The sequence below is a fragment of the Leopardus geoffroyi genome, chromosome B4 (assembly GCF_018350155.1).
Source record: "Leopardus geoffroyi isolate Oge1 chromosome B4, O.geoffroyi_Oge1_pat1.0, whole genome shotgun sequence".
Taxonomy (NCBI): Eukaryota; Metazoa; Chordata; class Mammalia; order Carnivora; family Felidae; genus Leopardus; species Leopardus geoffroyi.
In genome coordinates this window covers 30,864,945-30,881,214 of record NC_059341.1, presented here as the reverse complement: position 1 = coordinate 30,881,214, position 16,270 = coordinate 30,864,945, and the positions used below count along the sequence as shown (strand labels likewise).

Below are 16,270 nucleotides of genomic sequence, written 5' to 3'. Positions count from 1 at the left end.
GTTGGCAAAGACGAGAGAAAGACAAACGGTGTGTAAAAAACAAACATGTATTTATGAAAATTTTATGAGGGAAACTGGTTTGCTCTGCAGATTTTTCAAGCATTACTCACATCATTAGTAGCAATTAGGCTTTTCAACATTCAGAACCCACAAGAGTTCGATCAATAGTTGTAACAGTATCTTGTGTGATGGGATAGAGGTGGAAGGCTGTGAAGGGAGGATGTATAGACAAAAGTTAATTTTGTTTTGATTAAAAGTTGTAAATGAACCTACTATACAGAATAATTACCAAGATTAGTGGTTGCCACTTTTTTTTTTTTTTTAAGTTTATTTATTTATTTTGAGAGAGGGAGAGAGAGAATCCCAAGCAGGCTCCATGCTGTTAGCGTAGAGCCCAGATCGGGGCTCTATCCATGAACTGTGAGATCATGACCTGAGCCAAAACCAAGAGTCCGGACGCTGAACTGACTGAGCCACCCAGGCGCCCCAGCAGTTGCCACTTCTAAACAGAGTGAACAGTTTATGCTTTTTACATGATTCAATGGCATAAAAGTCTTCCTACCCTCTACCAAATCTTTAAATTACCATTTTATCAGAATGTGGAATTTATATTAGGGTTACAGCAAGTTTGAATTGCCAACATAGGAATTCCAAATCTCAGGTGGATGTGTCCTTTTAGTTATTGTCACCATCATCATCTTTATCATCACTTTTCCTCTGAAGCAGTTGAACTTGTATCTTATTTTTGTTTTCCATATGTGCCCTTGAACATAGGTGAAAATTTGAAAATTTTATTCATTTTGAATAGAAAACTCACTGAAAAGTATCATTTGTAAGAATAGTACATATATGTGTGTATATGTGAAGATACACAGGTGCGCACACACATATGCTTACACACTGTGTGAAGAAAAATTAGAGTATTTAAAAATTATTTTCTATAAATGCTAATAAAAGAGTAATGAATTTTATTTCATAAGTGACACATGCACTCATAGATTAAGCTCTAAAAGTCTTCCAATATTCCTGGCTCTAAATGGTACTGACACTTTGTATGCTGTATAGTTATTTTTGTTCTTTCTTTAGTCTTAACAGTTTTGTTTTATATTCTTATTTTGGAAAAATAAGAATGATTTTATTTAACTGAGAAAAATGTTTAGTTAATGAAATCTGGTGAAAACACTATGTTTTCACCAGTGATTTTTGATATTTTGTTTTACACTAATAAGTGATAGCCAAATTGTGTAGCTTTCCCAAACTTTATATAATATTTTGTATTGTATAAATACTGTCTCTCCATAATCATGAGAGAGACCAATACTTTGCAGCTCATTTATAAAAGCAACATGCATAGTTTTCGCTTGTGGCTTTAAACATAAGCCATGAAGAAATTTACATATCATGGTCCTCCAGTGTACTGTGTAACAGATAACCATGTATTTATTTCTATTTACTACCTCTACATTATTATGGCCCTGCCAGCCTTGGCAATTTTTTTACTTAAAAGGTCATTGCTTGTCACAAATTTCATCATAAACAAGGCCAGGTCATCTGAGATTTGTATTCTGAAAACAGAGCTATTATTGTCTGGCAGATATCCAGAATTAATATTTTTAAAAATTTTTTTAATGTTTATTTATTTTTGAGAGAGAAAGACAAAATGCAAATGGGGGAGGGACAGAGAGAGGGAGACACAGCACCTGAAGCAGGCTCCAGGCTCTGGGCTGTCAGCACAGAGTCCGACGCAGGGCTCGAACTCACACACTGTGAGATCATGACCTGAACTGAAGTCAGACGCTTAACTGACTGGGCACCCAGGCACCCCTTGATCTCCGGAATTATTACAATTATAATTTACCTGTGTGTTTCCCTGTGTATATGTTACTTTGTGGTTGTAGCTGTTAATGCTGTTCTTTTTGAAAACATGAACTTCTCCCTGGGGTTACAAATTACCTTTCTTCATTTCTCTATTTTTATTATTTTGGACTCCAGACACATTATTCTATTTCTGCCATAGAGATGGAAACCACTGTATTTAAAAGTCAGGATTGTCGATTATAATACTGCTCCCACAATTTACATTTTTATGAGATCATCATTGAAGTCATGAATCAGGTTATTTTTGATTCAGGCCAAGTATAAAACTTGCCAGGATAAACTTACATCAGTGTTGCTCTAGGTTGGTCATGTATACAATCTTCCTTGAGATCTGTGGCTCAGTAACATTTCATCTTAAAGATAAGGGGAATTCTTCTTAAGAACCTACCCTTCTGCATGCTTTGAAAAAAGAAATGGAATAAAAGTCATCGTAGTGGGCAGACTAGTATGAAATATGTCAGTTTGCCAATACCAAACTCATTCACTCATGTTAAGTTTTCAGATCCTGTGTGATGATAATTTTATTATTGGAGTTCATCAAGATCCAACTGGGTCCTTGCCATGGATAAGGTTTGAGGTGCACAGTGTTAGAAAACACACAGTTGAGGAAACAAAAGCCTTTTAACTTTTTTTTTTTTTTTCCTGTCAGAATCAAATTTTCAGGCCTCTGGGAGAAACAACTTAAAAATACACCTGAAATGTCTACAAGACCTTGCATTTTCTTTTCACATCTCCACAAGCAGTGTGTCACAGAACAGCATGAGCTTAAGAAGCCCGTTACTAAATCCTGCTGCAGAATGCCAGATCTCTCAAGACTGCTTGACACATGTATATAGCTTATACTGAGTGAAAAGGAAAGGGAAACGTGGTTCTTTTTGAGGGTGGAAAGAAAATTGTGTAGTATTTTCTTGCTTTGCTTTCCCTCTGTCCAGTGGCTTCTCTCAAGCTTCCCAAGCCTCACCCTGAACAATAGAGCCGCTCAGTTTTCTTTTTGGCCAGCCTCATCAAGTGTAATGGAAGAAAATGTCTGTCTTCTTTAATGTAGTTGATGAACAATTGGTTGACGCTTTGTTTACATAAGCAGAACTCACTCGGCAAAGTGTTTTCCTCGCTCAAGGCACCACTGATGTGTTATTTGAACGGTGTTGTGGAGCAGGTCTCAGAACACACATTTGTTCCAGTGAGTGTGGTTATAAACATCCACTAGTAGAGACTGGGGTATTGTAAAGCCTAATCTCTTCACACATTATTTTTGTATCGGGATATTTTTAATATGCCCACTGACTATGCCCATATGCTTTGAAATTTTTGCCCCATATAATCCTTATTATTGCTTACCCACAAATAAGATAATGCTGGCCAGGCAGAAAGAGAACAATAGATGACGCTTTCTTTCTGTTCACACAAAAGCCAACCACAGGAGCCACTCCTTAAGTAACAAGCCCACATGCTACCTTACAACTCTCCAAATGAAAGCAAAGACTGTTATTTTAGGAAACTATTATCAAGTCAAAGTCTGCCATTGGTGTCTACGAGAGAAAATCGATAGCTTGTTTTTAAGACGCATTCTTCATTCAGAATATGCCTATTACACAATGTTGCGTCACACAAAGGGGAGCAGAGGTTAGCAAGTGCCAAAAAGGATTACTTAGTGAATGTCACTGATGCTACGATAAACCACTGTTGGGTGTTTTGTAGAGTTAGAGGCATCGTTGTCTATTTTGAGCAGACCAACTTTCATTTTCAAAGGGCAGATCTAGAAGGTAAGCTAAAAACTGTCAGTGAGAAGCTGAAGCATCCACAAGGGCTTGATCTGCATGGCACAATATACACAACCAAATATCTGAGTTTGCTGAGAGGCAGCAATCAGTGGATGACCTGCTGACCAAAGTATTTAGCCAGATAGAGTAGAAATTTCTCTATAGGGTGTAATTAACCTAGGTAAAAATGCCATTTCCTAATAAGTAAGGGAAAATGTATTGTCTCATAACCAATTCAAGGAGCTGTTAGCTGTTAGCTGTTAGGGTTTATTCTTTTGATGAGTGTTTCCATTTGGCTGCCACCCCTGGGTTGGAGGAGACCTATACATGGTGAATGGTGCCTAGTGTCAACGAATCTCCATTCAGAATTTAGCCATCACCCTTTAGGAGAAGGGGAATGAGTTCTATTGTAGCCCTACTGCTAGCCTAAAATAGGTAACCCCTGAGAAAATTCACCAGCACAGCCAACTTGCAAGTGCACACCCATGGACTTTCCCACTTCTGTGAATTATTGTAGCAAAATTTATTTACTTATTTATTTTTGACATTGGCATCTTATGCTCTCCTGAAGAGCCTTGCTCCCCTGTACTTGCTGGATATACAGGGGATGCAAACTGGTGTCTAATGTTGGTATTTACCAAACCATCAGGAAGACTGGAAAAGTTGACCCCTCAGGGCACCTGGGCGGCTCAGTCTTAAGGGTCTGATTCCAGCTGAGGTCATGATCTTCTGGTGAGTTTGAGCCCCCACATCGGGCTCACGGCTCTCAGCACAGAGCCTGCTTCTGATCCTCTGTCCCTTACTTCTCTCTCTACCCCTCCCCTGTGCTCGCGCGCTCTCTCTCTCTCTCTCTCCCTCAAAAATAAACATTAAATAAAAGAGAAGGAAAAGTTGGCCTCTCAATTTCAGACCATTCTAAAGCCATAATCAAAATTTAAGATGCTTGAGTATTTGGGGCTCATAAAAGCAAATAGATAACCTCTTTTCTCACACTTGGGAAAACTGCAGTTGGCTTTTTAAAAACTCACCACATCTGTAACATGTTTCTGGGTCAATCCTTAAGAATCGGAATGAGGCCCACCGGCCACATGATAGCCAGACTGCCTCTCTGGCTAAGCGTGTCGCATTTTTGCCCTTCAGCCCAACTCCAGAGCGGCGGCGCAGAGCGGCAGGCACTCGGTGTCGGTGGAGGTGCAGATGCAGCGCCAGCGGCAGGAGGAGCGCGAGGGGTTCCAGCAGGCCCAGCGCCAGTACAGCTCCCTGCCCCGGTAAGTCCCAGCCCGGCCCCGCGGGAAGCCCCTCCTCCACGCGCTCGTCCTGCGGGAGCCGGCAGGCAGAGGGCGCTGCTCAGCCTGCCCCCCATCTGACCCCTGGAAAGAGGCCCCCCCGGAAGAAAGAAAAGTGTGGCAGAAGATGCCGGCATTGTCACCCCCAAGCTCCCTAACTGCGAGCGAGATGATCTGCCATAGGAGCATCGGGCTGAGGGGTCACAGCCGGGCTCTGGTACTGGTTCTGCTACTTCCCAGGTGGCCGCGGACCGGACGGGTTCTTCATCTGAAAAATGGAAAGCTAACGCTTATTTTGCCTGGCTGGTGGGGTGACTAGAGTGTCTGATGCTGTGTAAACCTAGAGCTCCGTGAAACGGGTGGGGGGGGGGGGCGGTGCTCCACTGTCTGTGCCCAGGTAGGATCTCTCTTGCTCTCCCGCCATCCTTACACTTGTTCAGTGCGGATCCTCAGAGTCCCAGGGATGCCCACCTCATGAGCAGACTAGCCCGGGCTGGGGAGGGGGGGGGGGGGGAGTGGGGGGGGTTGGTATCTGCCGGGCTCCCCCCAAGGAGGTACCTCAGCCCCACGGGTTCTCTGCCAAAGGCCTGGAGAGCACTCAGGTGACCGAGCCCTAATACCCTGAAATGATAGCCCTTTTCCCATCTGAGTATTTCCTCCGTGCACAGTGAAGAATAAAAGTACCTATTTAAAAATACTCATCTTCCCAAACTTCCTATGATTCACTCCTATAATCACAATTCTTACAGGCATTTGTTCTATTTCAAAACCAGGTGACAAAAACATTTTGGTGGAAAAAATCCACTTACCATGTTTGTATCAAGTAGATTGCTTTGACTTTGAGCAGAGCAGTGTGGAGGCAATGTTTCTCTGTGTAAACTTGACTGACCTATACAAAAGTGGTCTTGATTTGCTTCTACTTTTTAATAAGGATGAGTCCCTGTAAATGTTAAATAATCCCTATAATAACAGCGAGGGACTTGGCTACATTGACGTGGATCAGACAAGGGAATGAGGATGTGAATGAAAATCTACCAGGATGAGTAGCGTCATTCTCCTAATGGTAGTTTACTAGTATTGTAGTATTGTTCATTCAGTTGTTCTTTTTTCATCTAGAAAGCTCTATCTCTTTTGAAAACTAAATTATTTTTTTCTTTAAATAAGAGAATTGCTTTTTTTTCTTTCACATAGGAGAATAACTATTTATTTAGCCCACTCTGGGTAACAGTCACTGAAATTTAGGTCTGGACAGGACCTTGAACATGTTGTCTTACAAGGAAGCAGCTCAGAGAAATTAAGTAACTTCCCCCAAGGTCCCACAGCTGGTCCATAATTTCTGCCAGAATTCAAACCCACACCTGCCCGTTCCCTAAACCCTGATTTCATAAGGCTCATTGCTACCGAGGGTTTTGGTTCCCAAGTCTGGAATGTCAGTGGATGTAGGTGCAAAGTTCCTCCCTGTGCTCTACTTCCCTTAGCATATGGAAGAAGGCCGCTGTATGAACCAGCCCCATGCATCAAATGTGAAACATTCCAGGATTATACATAAAGGTTCTTCTGTATAAAATCCCTCCACCCTGCCTGTTTGGCTTGCTTTCCATCAGATGGATGAGTGTGATCAGGTCGATGGATTGACATACCTGACGGTCAGTAGCACATCACGGCCTATGCGAATGGCATTGCCTGTGCAGGGGCTGTGATCTTATTTGAGGCAAATTGTTTGACTTCATAAATTTTAGTTGTGTTTGAGAGTATAAGAAATGGAGGAGAAATATCAGAAAGCACATGTAAGAGGCGGAGTGAGGTGGGAAATGCACAGGGCTGAGGAAGGGAAGTGGGAGAGATGGTGGGTGAAGGCCCAGAAGTGTACACAGCCTGGCGTGAGAAGAACCGCCAGGGTCCCAGTCCTGGGGAAGAGGGCAAAGAGGGATCACTGACTTTCTCCTGGTCGTGTTCCCAGGTAGCTCCATATTCCAAACTGATGCTCCACTGTCTTTTCCACCTCCTCCTCTAGGCTGCCCTTCCTCGCTCCCCTTCTCCCTTCTGAAGCACCTGGTAGAAGGATCTAATTCATGGAAGGGAGGGTTGCTGCTGCTGGTACTGCTGCCATCTGGAGTGTTTCCCTAAATAATAAAAACTCCCTCTGGGTTCAGCGTAGCCCCCTTATTACTACTAGGCATTTTATTCTGTGTTGATATGACAAAAGCAGAAATCCTACGATGAAAAAGTTGTTTCAGGCAAGAGGTCTGGGAGGTCTCTACAGCCTGTTCTCTGCCTTTAGAGAACAGTTTCTGGATGGGAGTGTATATTTGTGGGAAGATTTAGGAATGCTGAGCCACACCCAGCTTAGGCACCACTTGACAAAGGCTGTGTGCGGAGATCCGGAGGAAGGTAACAAGACCAAAGAGGAGCTCAGAGGGAGATAGCAAGAACCTACATGGGCTTGAGTCAAAACCAGATTTCTGACATGTGATATTCTTCAAAGACGCTTGACCTCTGCTTTTCAGATGTTGACAGCAGAGTTTTGTCTAAACAAGTTGGTATGGCATTCGATACCAAAAAGACTTCACACACAACAGAAGTTCTCTTGAAAAGTGGAGCGTAAAATAAAACAAATGGTCAAGACTTTGTACCAGTAGCACTAGAGAAAGGGGTCTGAACTGAAGGGACGTATACAAGCCGAAGTGGTGTGTAAATTCTCACTGTGAATAACCAACTTATAGACGGAATTCAAATTACATTTTTTTTTTTTAATGTTTATTTATTTTTGAGACAGAGAGAGACAGAGCATGAACGGGGGAGGGTCAGAGAGAGAGGGAGACACAGAATCGGAAGCAGGCTCCAGGCTCTGGGCTGTCAGCACAGAGCCCGATGCGGGGCTCGAACTCACAGACCGTGAGATCATGACCTGAGCCGAAGTCGGACGCTCAACCGACTGAGCCACCCAGGCGCCCCTCAAATTACATTTTGAAATGTCAGTAAGGGATGCTAGTCAAGTCGTATTACTAGTTCGGGAGGAAAGGAGACCTGAGAGGACCCACACTTAATTCTCAGTCAGAATAGGGTTCCTTTTTAATTTTTTTTTATTCCTAAACTACTTATTCTTTTTTCTTCTTTACTCTCTTTTCTTTAATCCTTTTAAAATTTCTAGATTACTGTCTTAGTGTTCAAAAGGCAACTCTAAAACTGAGTAGAAGCATGTTCAGTTATAGTCACTGATAGAAAGACTTACTGAAGATCCTTTATGAAATATATGTATTTTTTCTTCTCCTGCTGACTCTCCATTTGCTCTTCATCTTTCCTTCTCCATGGCTTCCCGTCTGTTGGTGGTAGACTTCTCTCTGTACACCTCACTTCCCCTCTGTCTTCCGCACCCAGACATGGTCTCCCCACCAGGCCCATTTATTATGTCTCTCAGCTGCTTGTCAACTTGTCAGAAAGATATTTATATCTTTCTTCATCCTTCTGTGTCCTCCTCACCTTAGTGACTAACTTGCTTTCCTGAGGCATTGGGTCTTTGGTGTAAGATGATGGTCTACATGATGGTGGTCTTCAAGCCATATTGGAAGCAGTTACAATCGTTAAGTGATAGCTATTGCCAAACCAGGGCATTTGCCCTGAGTGGATTCAGAAAACTCTAGTAGGCTCATTCTAGGACCAGACACACCTGTGTGTTGGTTATAAAGAAATTCAGTGAACAGAGATTGCTGCTGTTGTTATTTGTGGCCTTTGACTAAGCAATCATGGGACAGTAAAAAGCTTCTTTCCAGTCTCTCAGAAAGTGGAGTTGTCTTCACTTAGAGAAGCTTCTTCAGTTATTCTTTGGTGCCTCTCCCTGCTTCTTGATTTCTACCCAATCCTTCTCACAAAGGATGGAAAGCTGATATTTTTTAAAATTTTTATTTAAATTTTTTTAATATTTATTTATTTTTGAGAGAGAGAGAGACAGAACATGAGCAGGGGAGGGGCAGAGAGAGAGGGAGACACAGAACCCGAAGCAGGCTCCAGGCTGAGCTGTCAGCACAGAGCCTCACATGGGGCTCGAACCCACGAACCACAAGATCATGACCTGAGCTGAAGTCGGACACTTAATGGCTGAGCCTCCCAGGCGCCCCGGAAAGCTAATATTTTGTTTATTGTTTTCCGTTGGTCACAGAGATGTCTCCCAAAACCCAGAGGCTAATCTTTGATTACAAAATGACTTTACCTTCAAACTACTCTTCCAACACCCATTAGTCAGCCATTTACTGTGTGACACACTTTTCTAAGCATTTTACATGTGTTATTTCACTTATTTTTCTCCGTATCCTATGAGGTTAGATATCTGGCCTGTTTCACAGATGAGACAACTTGGGCCCAAACAGTATAACCCTCCTGGGGTCACACAGCCGGCAAGTGGCAGACAGGATTGGAATCTCTATCTACCTGAACCTAAGCATCATGTAGAAAACTTTCATTGTCTGCTATTTTCTCGAGTTTCTCTATGATCTGATCATTTCTTGTCCTCTCCTTAATTGAGAGCTTGTTGATACCACACTTACCACGGAAACACGTGTATATATGTGTTTGTGTGCCTGTATCTATGTATATGTTCTTTCCCCACATATCTTACTTCAACCCTCAGTGAGGTCTTCTTTCTTCCCTCTAGACGGCTTAGTTTGGAGAAAATTTTAGCTACAAGAAATTCTTCTTTCACATCATCATAATTTCTGTCCCTAACAAACCTTTAGTGACTTCTTGATGTGTTTAAATAAAAAAAGACTCTGTCTTCCTGAAATGATTCAAAACTCAGCTTACGGTGCATGAGAGCCATAGAGCGAAGCCTTGGGCTTTATAGAGCTGGGGGTTGGGGGCTGGAGAGGGTTAGTGGATCTCAGTAGGCTAAGGATGAAAAAGAGGTGAAATTTCTGTGGCCTACTTCTGGTTATCTTTAAATTGATTACTAACCCATGAAGGAATTCCACTTTTGTTGCTATAACATCAGTAACAAGTTCGTTGTTTTAATTAAAGTTTCATGATTAATGTCAAATCCCTGGTTTCGTGCTGGCACTTTCCATCATTCATGTCCCTGGGCAGATTAATTTATGACTTTTTAAGTGAAGATAATCAGTCCTTTAGGCAAATAAACTATTCCATCAGATCTAAGGATTCTTGCCTGGGCTGATTGTACGAATGGTCTGATTCCCATTAAAAGAGAACCAGATAAAGGTACTGGACACTGTTCGGTTAATCACAGTCATATCCAGAGATGATGCTGGACACCCCCAACTACATTTTAGGCCATGTGGAAAATGGGGAGATTTCATCCCAAACCATACTGATGGCACTTCTCAATGTTCAAAAATGCAAATGCTTCATTCCTGTGAGAGCCCCAGTGTCTGCATAGATCGCATTTTCCCTTCAGAGTCTTTCTGAACATCCTGTCATGTTGTGTGTGTTGATGTGAAAGCCTGAGCAATACATACTGTCGCCAAATGATTTTCTTATTGATAAATGGAGCAATATATTTTGTTTTATTACTCAATTCTCTCTTCCTCTCTTCCATTTTTAAGGCGAAAAATTAGGACATGTCTTCCTTTCTGGCACAAATTGTTTTACTTTATCATAGCCAATCTTATTGTAAATTCATAAAAGCATCTAGAGACTTGATAGTAAATTAAAGATGTTTCAAAACAATGATGTTTCCTGAAATGATGTGCAACTTTATTGCAGAAGTGATAAGACTTAGAAATTTCTATATGACTCTGATTTATTCCCCTATCCTGGAGTGACAGAATGGGAGTTAAGTAGGTTATCCCTGCCTTCAGGGAGGGTGTGGTGTGGAGGAAAATAGTGCTTACTTTACAGACTTCCCAGGTTCTACAGGCCTGATGAGCATATATGCTGGAGAGTGTCGGTTGCTGACATATACATCTCGAAAGCCAGGACTTTAAGGGACTGCCTGTTGCATTTTTAATCATATAGGAGTCTAGACTTAAATCTTTCGTAACTGAACTCATATTGTAATCCATTACATGTACTTCCTATTAGCTAGTGTCTCGGGCATTATGGTGGCAGCTGTGTAAAATATTTGTTTTGCTTGTTTAGGATTGAATTGTAACATTCTAAAACGAGCAATTCCTGCTGGGGTAGAAGCTGCCAGATCACTAATACCCCCGTACAGAGTCTTGCCAGTGTGTCTAAATTGCAGGAGGTACTGTTACCCTATGCAGAATCAATAGTGCCTATGGAGACACAGAAGGACGACCCTTACTTTCGGATAGCCACCCAAGCCCTCAGTGCTCTCTCCTGTTTAGCCGTTGTTTGCTGAGGACAGTCCTGTGTTAATCCTCCAGCCCGCATCACTGTGGCTGACACACGATTGCAGTGCAGCACTATTGGTTGAGAGGTTCAAATGCATATTCCACTTCCCCCCTCCCCCACCTCCTTTCTCCCTTTCCTTTCTCTCTCTCCCCTTCTCCCAAGCCTCACACTAACCTTTGGGATTTGCTTTTCTAGGCAAAGCAGGAAAAACGCCAGCTCTGTGTCCCAGGATTCCTGGGAGCAGAACTACCCCCCTGGGGAAGGCTTCCAGAGTGCCAAGGAGAACCCCAGATACTCCAGCTACCAGGGCTCCAGGAACGGCTATCTGGGCGGGCACGGCTTCAACGCCAGGGTGATGCTGGAGACCCAGGAGCTCCTTCGCCAGGAACAGAGGCGGAAAGAGCAACAGATGAAGAAGCAGCCTCCTCCTCCCGAGGGGCTCAACAACTATGACTCATACAAGAAAGTCCAGGACCCCACTTACACCCCTCCCAAGGGGCCCTTCCGGCAGGACGTGCCCCCCTCCCCTTCTCAGGTCGCTAGGCTGAACAGACTCCAGACTCCTGAGAAAGGGAAACCCTTCTATTCCTGAACAGGAGAAGAGTGGAGGCTTCATGTCATGCAATAAAGGACATTTTCTTATGAAGACTTGTATTTTGGGAGTTTTTTTAAAACCTTGATGGTACTATGGAATTTTTCTGTTTGTTGGTATCAGTGCCTTTAAGCAGTATGGGCGAAGAAATGGAAGGCCTTAATGTCTTTGCCACTATGTCTCAAGTGTCTATTTCATGGAAGGATTTCCCACCATCTGACAATCATCTGTTCGAGGCATTCACATGCTCTGCACCTCTCTGGAGTACCAGGAATGTTCACCTCCCCCATGAGATGTCCATGGCTTTATGTTACAGCCCCCTACAACTTGTGACAAATTACCTTGAAGTTGAAGGTGATATTGATCCCTCCTTCTCCCCTTTCGGTTTTCTTTGATGTGAGGCGACATCCCAGTCTCTGGTGGATCAAAGTGGGTGACATACACCAGAAATTGGGGCTTTATGGTACTTCACAGCACAGTCATTTATGGTACTTTGTAATCAGTGTGGTTTTCCCTGTTCTCTCCCAGCTCCTTGCAACAGGAAAGTTCCTTTATCCTAGTAAAGAAGCTAAGCCATATCCAACACTGTCTGGTTATCATGGGGGTCCTTTTGCAACTGCCTTATAACTCGACATTACCAATAAAGCGATCATTGTAGTCTGTGTTTATAAATACACTTGTTCGGTCATGTTCCTGACACGTGTGTTGAGTCAGCGCAGCTCTGTGTGGGGGACGAGGGACAGGGAGTGACTTCTGGTGGGGGAAGAATGGAGCCCGCCCACCGGCCCTGTGCATATCATGACGTGGGAGGTGGTAGCTAAGAAAAGAATTCTCCCAGGATGAGCTTCTGGCCCACAACATCCCAGTAATTTTTTTAATTAGTTTTCGTTTGACAGGTTGGCAGGAAGGGCATAGAGTGAGACAAAGATAAATCAGACGGTCGTTTTGGGATTCTAAAAACTCATCGGCTTGCTACAGTTTTTAAAGTCAGTTGGAAATCACGTTTGTCTAGCACACCCAGATGCTGTATCTCTGCCTGGTGATGCCATCCATGCTACTAGATAATTCTGCCACAAAACGAAGACAGATAAGGGAAAAGCTGTTATATCACCAAACAGTGGTAACAAAAGATTGCTCTCATGTCAATATTGTAATGTGTGTGGGGGTCACAAGGACCTCGATTGCTCCTGTGTTTTCAGCTGTCCGTCTGAACGTCATGTGTTGTGAACCATGGCTGGGTTGCTAAAGTGCCTGCAAATCCCGATGTGAAGAAAGCTTGAGATGAAAGCTCAGCACACCATGTATTAACAAAAAAAGAGAAAACAAACAAAAAAAGACATGTACCGATATGCCTTTTTTTTTTTTTTTTTTTTTACTGGCACATTGTATTTTTGTGTCCACTTGTTTTTAGAAAATATGTGAAGTGTCCACACGTACCTGTGTCTCTTTTGCATTTCTGTGTAATGGTTCTATGTGTTCATAATGTGTGGCAATGTTTAAATGGTGTTACCAATGTAAGCACAGTGACCTTGGATGACAGTAGCTTTTTCTTACAGCCTTCCTTGAGCTGTGAGAAACAGCTTTCCCTGTACATATGAGACTTCTAATAAAAGGCATATTTCTTCCTGTTCTTTGTGGTGTCTCTAGTGCTCCTGTGGAAACTCCTAGCTGGGTTTTGGGTTGTTCATTTATTTTTTTTTAAGTATACTAGCAGATGTGATTTCTTTTTTCGTATTTAGAAAAAGTTGAAAGTTTCCTTATATCTGTGTGCAGAGATGGAAGTGCATGATTGACTGCTTACTTGAACACCTGAGGAGGGGACAAGAAAGAGAAAAGGACCTGCTTAATGAGTTTACTGGAAGGCCCAGGCTGCCAAAAGAAGCCTGGGGAATTTGGAATTGAAGGAGCCAATACTCTACAGCTAAATAAAAGAAAAATTATTCAGAAAGCTACATAATATTCCCATTATTTTCCTTTGCTCCCTCTGGATCATTTCAGCAAGCCAAACGTTTTGAGGGAGTCCTAGCCTTGCGTACCATGAGCCCAGAGAAAAGTCCAGATTCTTTTCCACTTTCAATACCAACCAGTTCTTATTTCCAAATTACACAATAAGGCTTTGCTATATCTTTTAGATTCATTAATATGTATATGGTACTTTGAAGGCATAAAGGGCACTAGATCTACCCTACATGCGTCTTGCGCACAAATATCCCTGTGCGCACCACCCCCCACCCCCACCTCCCGCAAAGGGCAAACTTTGCACAGACCTGTTGCAAATTCCCTCCGTGTGGGGTGCCTGCATCAGCTGGTTGTCATAGCAGCCTTCGGCCTGTCACTAAATCCAATTCTGTCACCTCAGGATTAGTTATGAGAGGTGTGTAGCAAGCCAAGAAAATGGCACGTCTTTGGTTCTTATATGCATGCGAGGTGTGGGGAAGTAGAAAAGAGAAGATGGACAGATTTGTTAATTTTCTCACTGACCAGGAGGCCCATTGCAAATGCCAAAACTCACAGGTTGTTTATCTCAACGGACAGTGAGAAGTGGAGCAGGAGAGGTAATATTGTATGTTGGGGGACCCCAATCACAAAAGGATTTGTAGATTAAAACTGACCATTTGAGCTACACTGAGAGAAGTAGGACTAGATATGAATCAGCACAGAAGGGGGGACATGCTCTACAGAGCAGTCTTGTCCAAATGGCTGACCTCTGGCTCCAGAGCAATTCCAAAGGACCTGGCAGGATCACGGGAAGAGCGTATCTACAGCAAGAGCCAGGCCAAGGGTAGTCAGCATGGGCACTGGGATCTATGGCCTTGGGGGGGGGGGGTAGTCCCAAGTCACAAAAGGGGGTCAGTGGCACCACCAAGGCCCACACTCAGATGAGGATGGGAGTGGAGTGACTCTGTTGTCCCTCAGTAAAGATGGTCCCACGGTTACATTATCACCACTCAGTCCATCAAGATTATATAAAGTCTTATAAATACTTATAATTAGTTTATAAGATAATATGATATAAGACCTCTGTATCATATATAAGTTAAACACTATCACCCATCTCTTCTCCCTGTGGCTGGTTAGACCAAAGACAGTTCAGAAGTCAAAGCATCCCATGGCTGATAGGGCTGTCCCACTAATAGGAAGGAAAGTGGCAACTTGGCTTCTCACTTCTGCCACAGAAGTCAAATGCATCCAATAAAGGACCATAAACCAAATGAATTTTCTGTTTCTTTGAGTGGGGGCAATTGATTTAACTGCAAACCCATTTTGAAGAAGGGCAGCAAATAAGTGAACAGAGCTGACCACTTGGCCAGCAGTGTGCTTTTGTGATCCTGTTCCCACAAGTCTGAAAACAAGGCCAGAGGGAAGGGACAAGGCTTCTCTGTCCACATCATTGCTGGTGATTAACCCAAATAGGGCCACCATCTTCCAAACTTCCCTCCTTTCTCCAATAGTTTTTATTAGAAAGTACACGTGTTTGCATGTGAGTGTAATGGGCATATGTAGCACATGTAAAACGCATATGTAATTCTATATTTTTCTGGTTAGTTTAATGTGTTCTTTATTTCATCCTATGAGTCCTTGACACCCAGTCTTGCCCCAGTTGAAATCAACCTAAGATGAATCAGATAGTACTTTGCTTCTGGTTTTGTTTGCTTGTCCTGGAAGAATAAGTCACTAAGGTTCATCTACTACCTCTAAGTATATCCCATTATGGATGTCTTCTGTGGATCATATAGTGTGCCAAAAATGTAAATGTCTATGTAACTCAGTTCTTTCTTCTTTTCTTCTTCTTTTTTCTCTCCTCTCCTCTCCTCTCCTCTCCTCTCCTCTCCTCTCCTCTCCTCTTCTTTCCTTTCCTTTCCTTTTCTTTTTAACAAAGATTACTCCACTGGTGACATGTCAGGTAAGGAGATAATCCTCTTTTCTTACTTCAGACACAGGATATCATCTTAATAAGGCAGCTAATAAGAACGTTCACAGGTCAGAAAGTGAGAGTGACGGAGATGCTATAATGGAAAGCCACCTTCAGCTCTGAGTAATGATTAGATCACAATGCTGGTTGAATTAAATTTAATTTTTTTTTAATGTGTGGAGGATGAGGGTTATAATTTTGAGCATAAGCTTTTTTTTTTTTTTAACAAGAAACTGATATTTTACCTTAAATCTCATGGGGAAGGGGGGAGAGTGTCATTGAACTCCATGTAGAAGGGACTTATTTCCCATTAGATGGGTGCTTTTCTCCAAAATTCACCATCTTCCCAGCCAGTGCTCATCCCTGTTCTTCCTCTTCCTCGAGTTTTCATATCCCATTCAGCAAAGTAAAAAATACATGGGTGTCCTGTGTTCATACGTCTCATTTCTGTAGGCTAAACCCCATATTATAGAATTTCATTTTGAAAGGCTTCCATTATGAGTCCTATAAGATCAGGCATCCTTTGCTGAAGACAAGA

General features: G+C 42.6%; 1 protein-coding gene across 25 annotated transcripts in view; it reads left to right on the top strand.

Annotated features, from left to right (window-relative positions):
• The window catches only part of PARD3 (par-3 family cell polarity regulator), a 674,940-nt gene extending 661,491 nt beyond the window's left edge, over positions 1-13,449 (top strand). For all 25 annotated transcript variants that reach the window (XM_045466945.1, XM_045466943.1, XM_045466952.1 and 22 more), the window contains 2 exons: positions 4,779-4,906; positions 11,423-13,449. In XM_045466945.1, the coding sequence (XP_045322901.1) occupies positions 4,779-4,906; positions 11,423-11,819 (525 nt within the window). In that variant the 3' untranslated portion in view covers positions 11,820-13,449. The remainder of the gene's footprint in view (positions 1-4,778; positions 4,907-11,422) is intronic.
• The last annotated feature ends 2,821 nt before the right edge of the window (positions 13,450-16,270 follow it).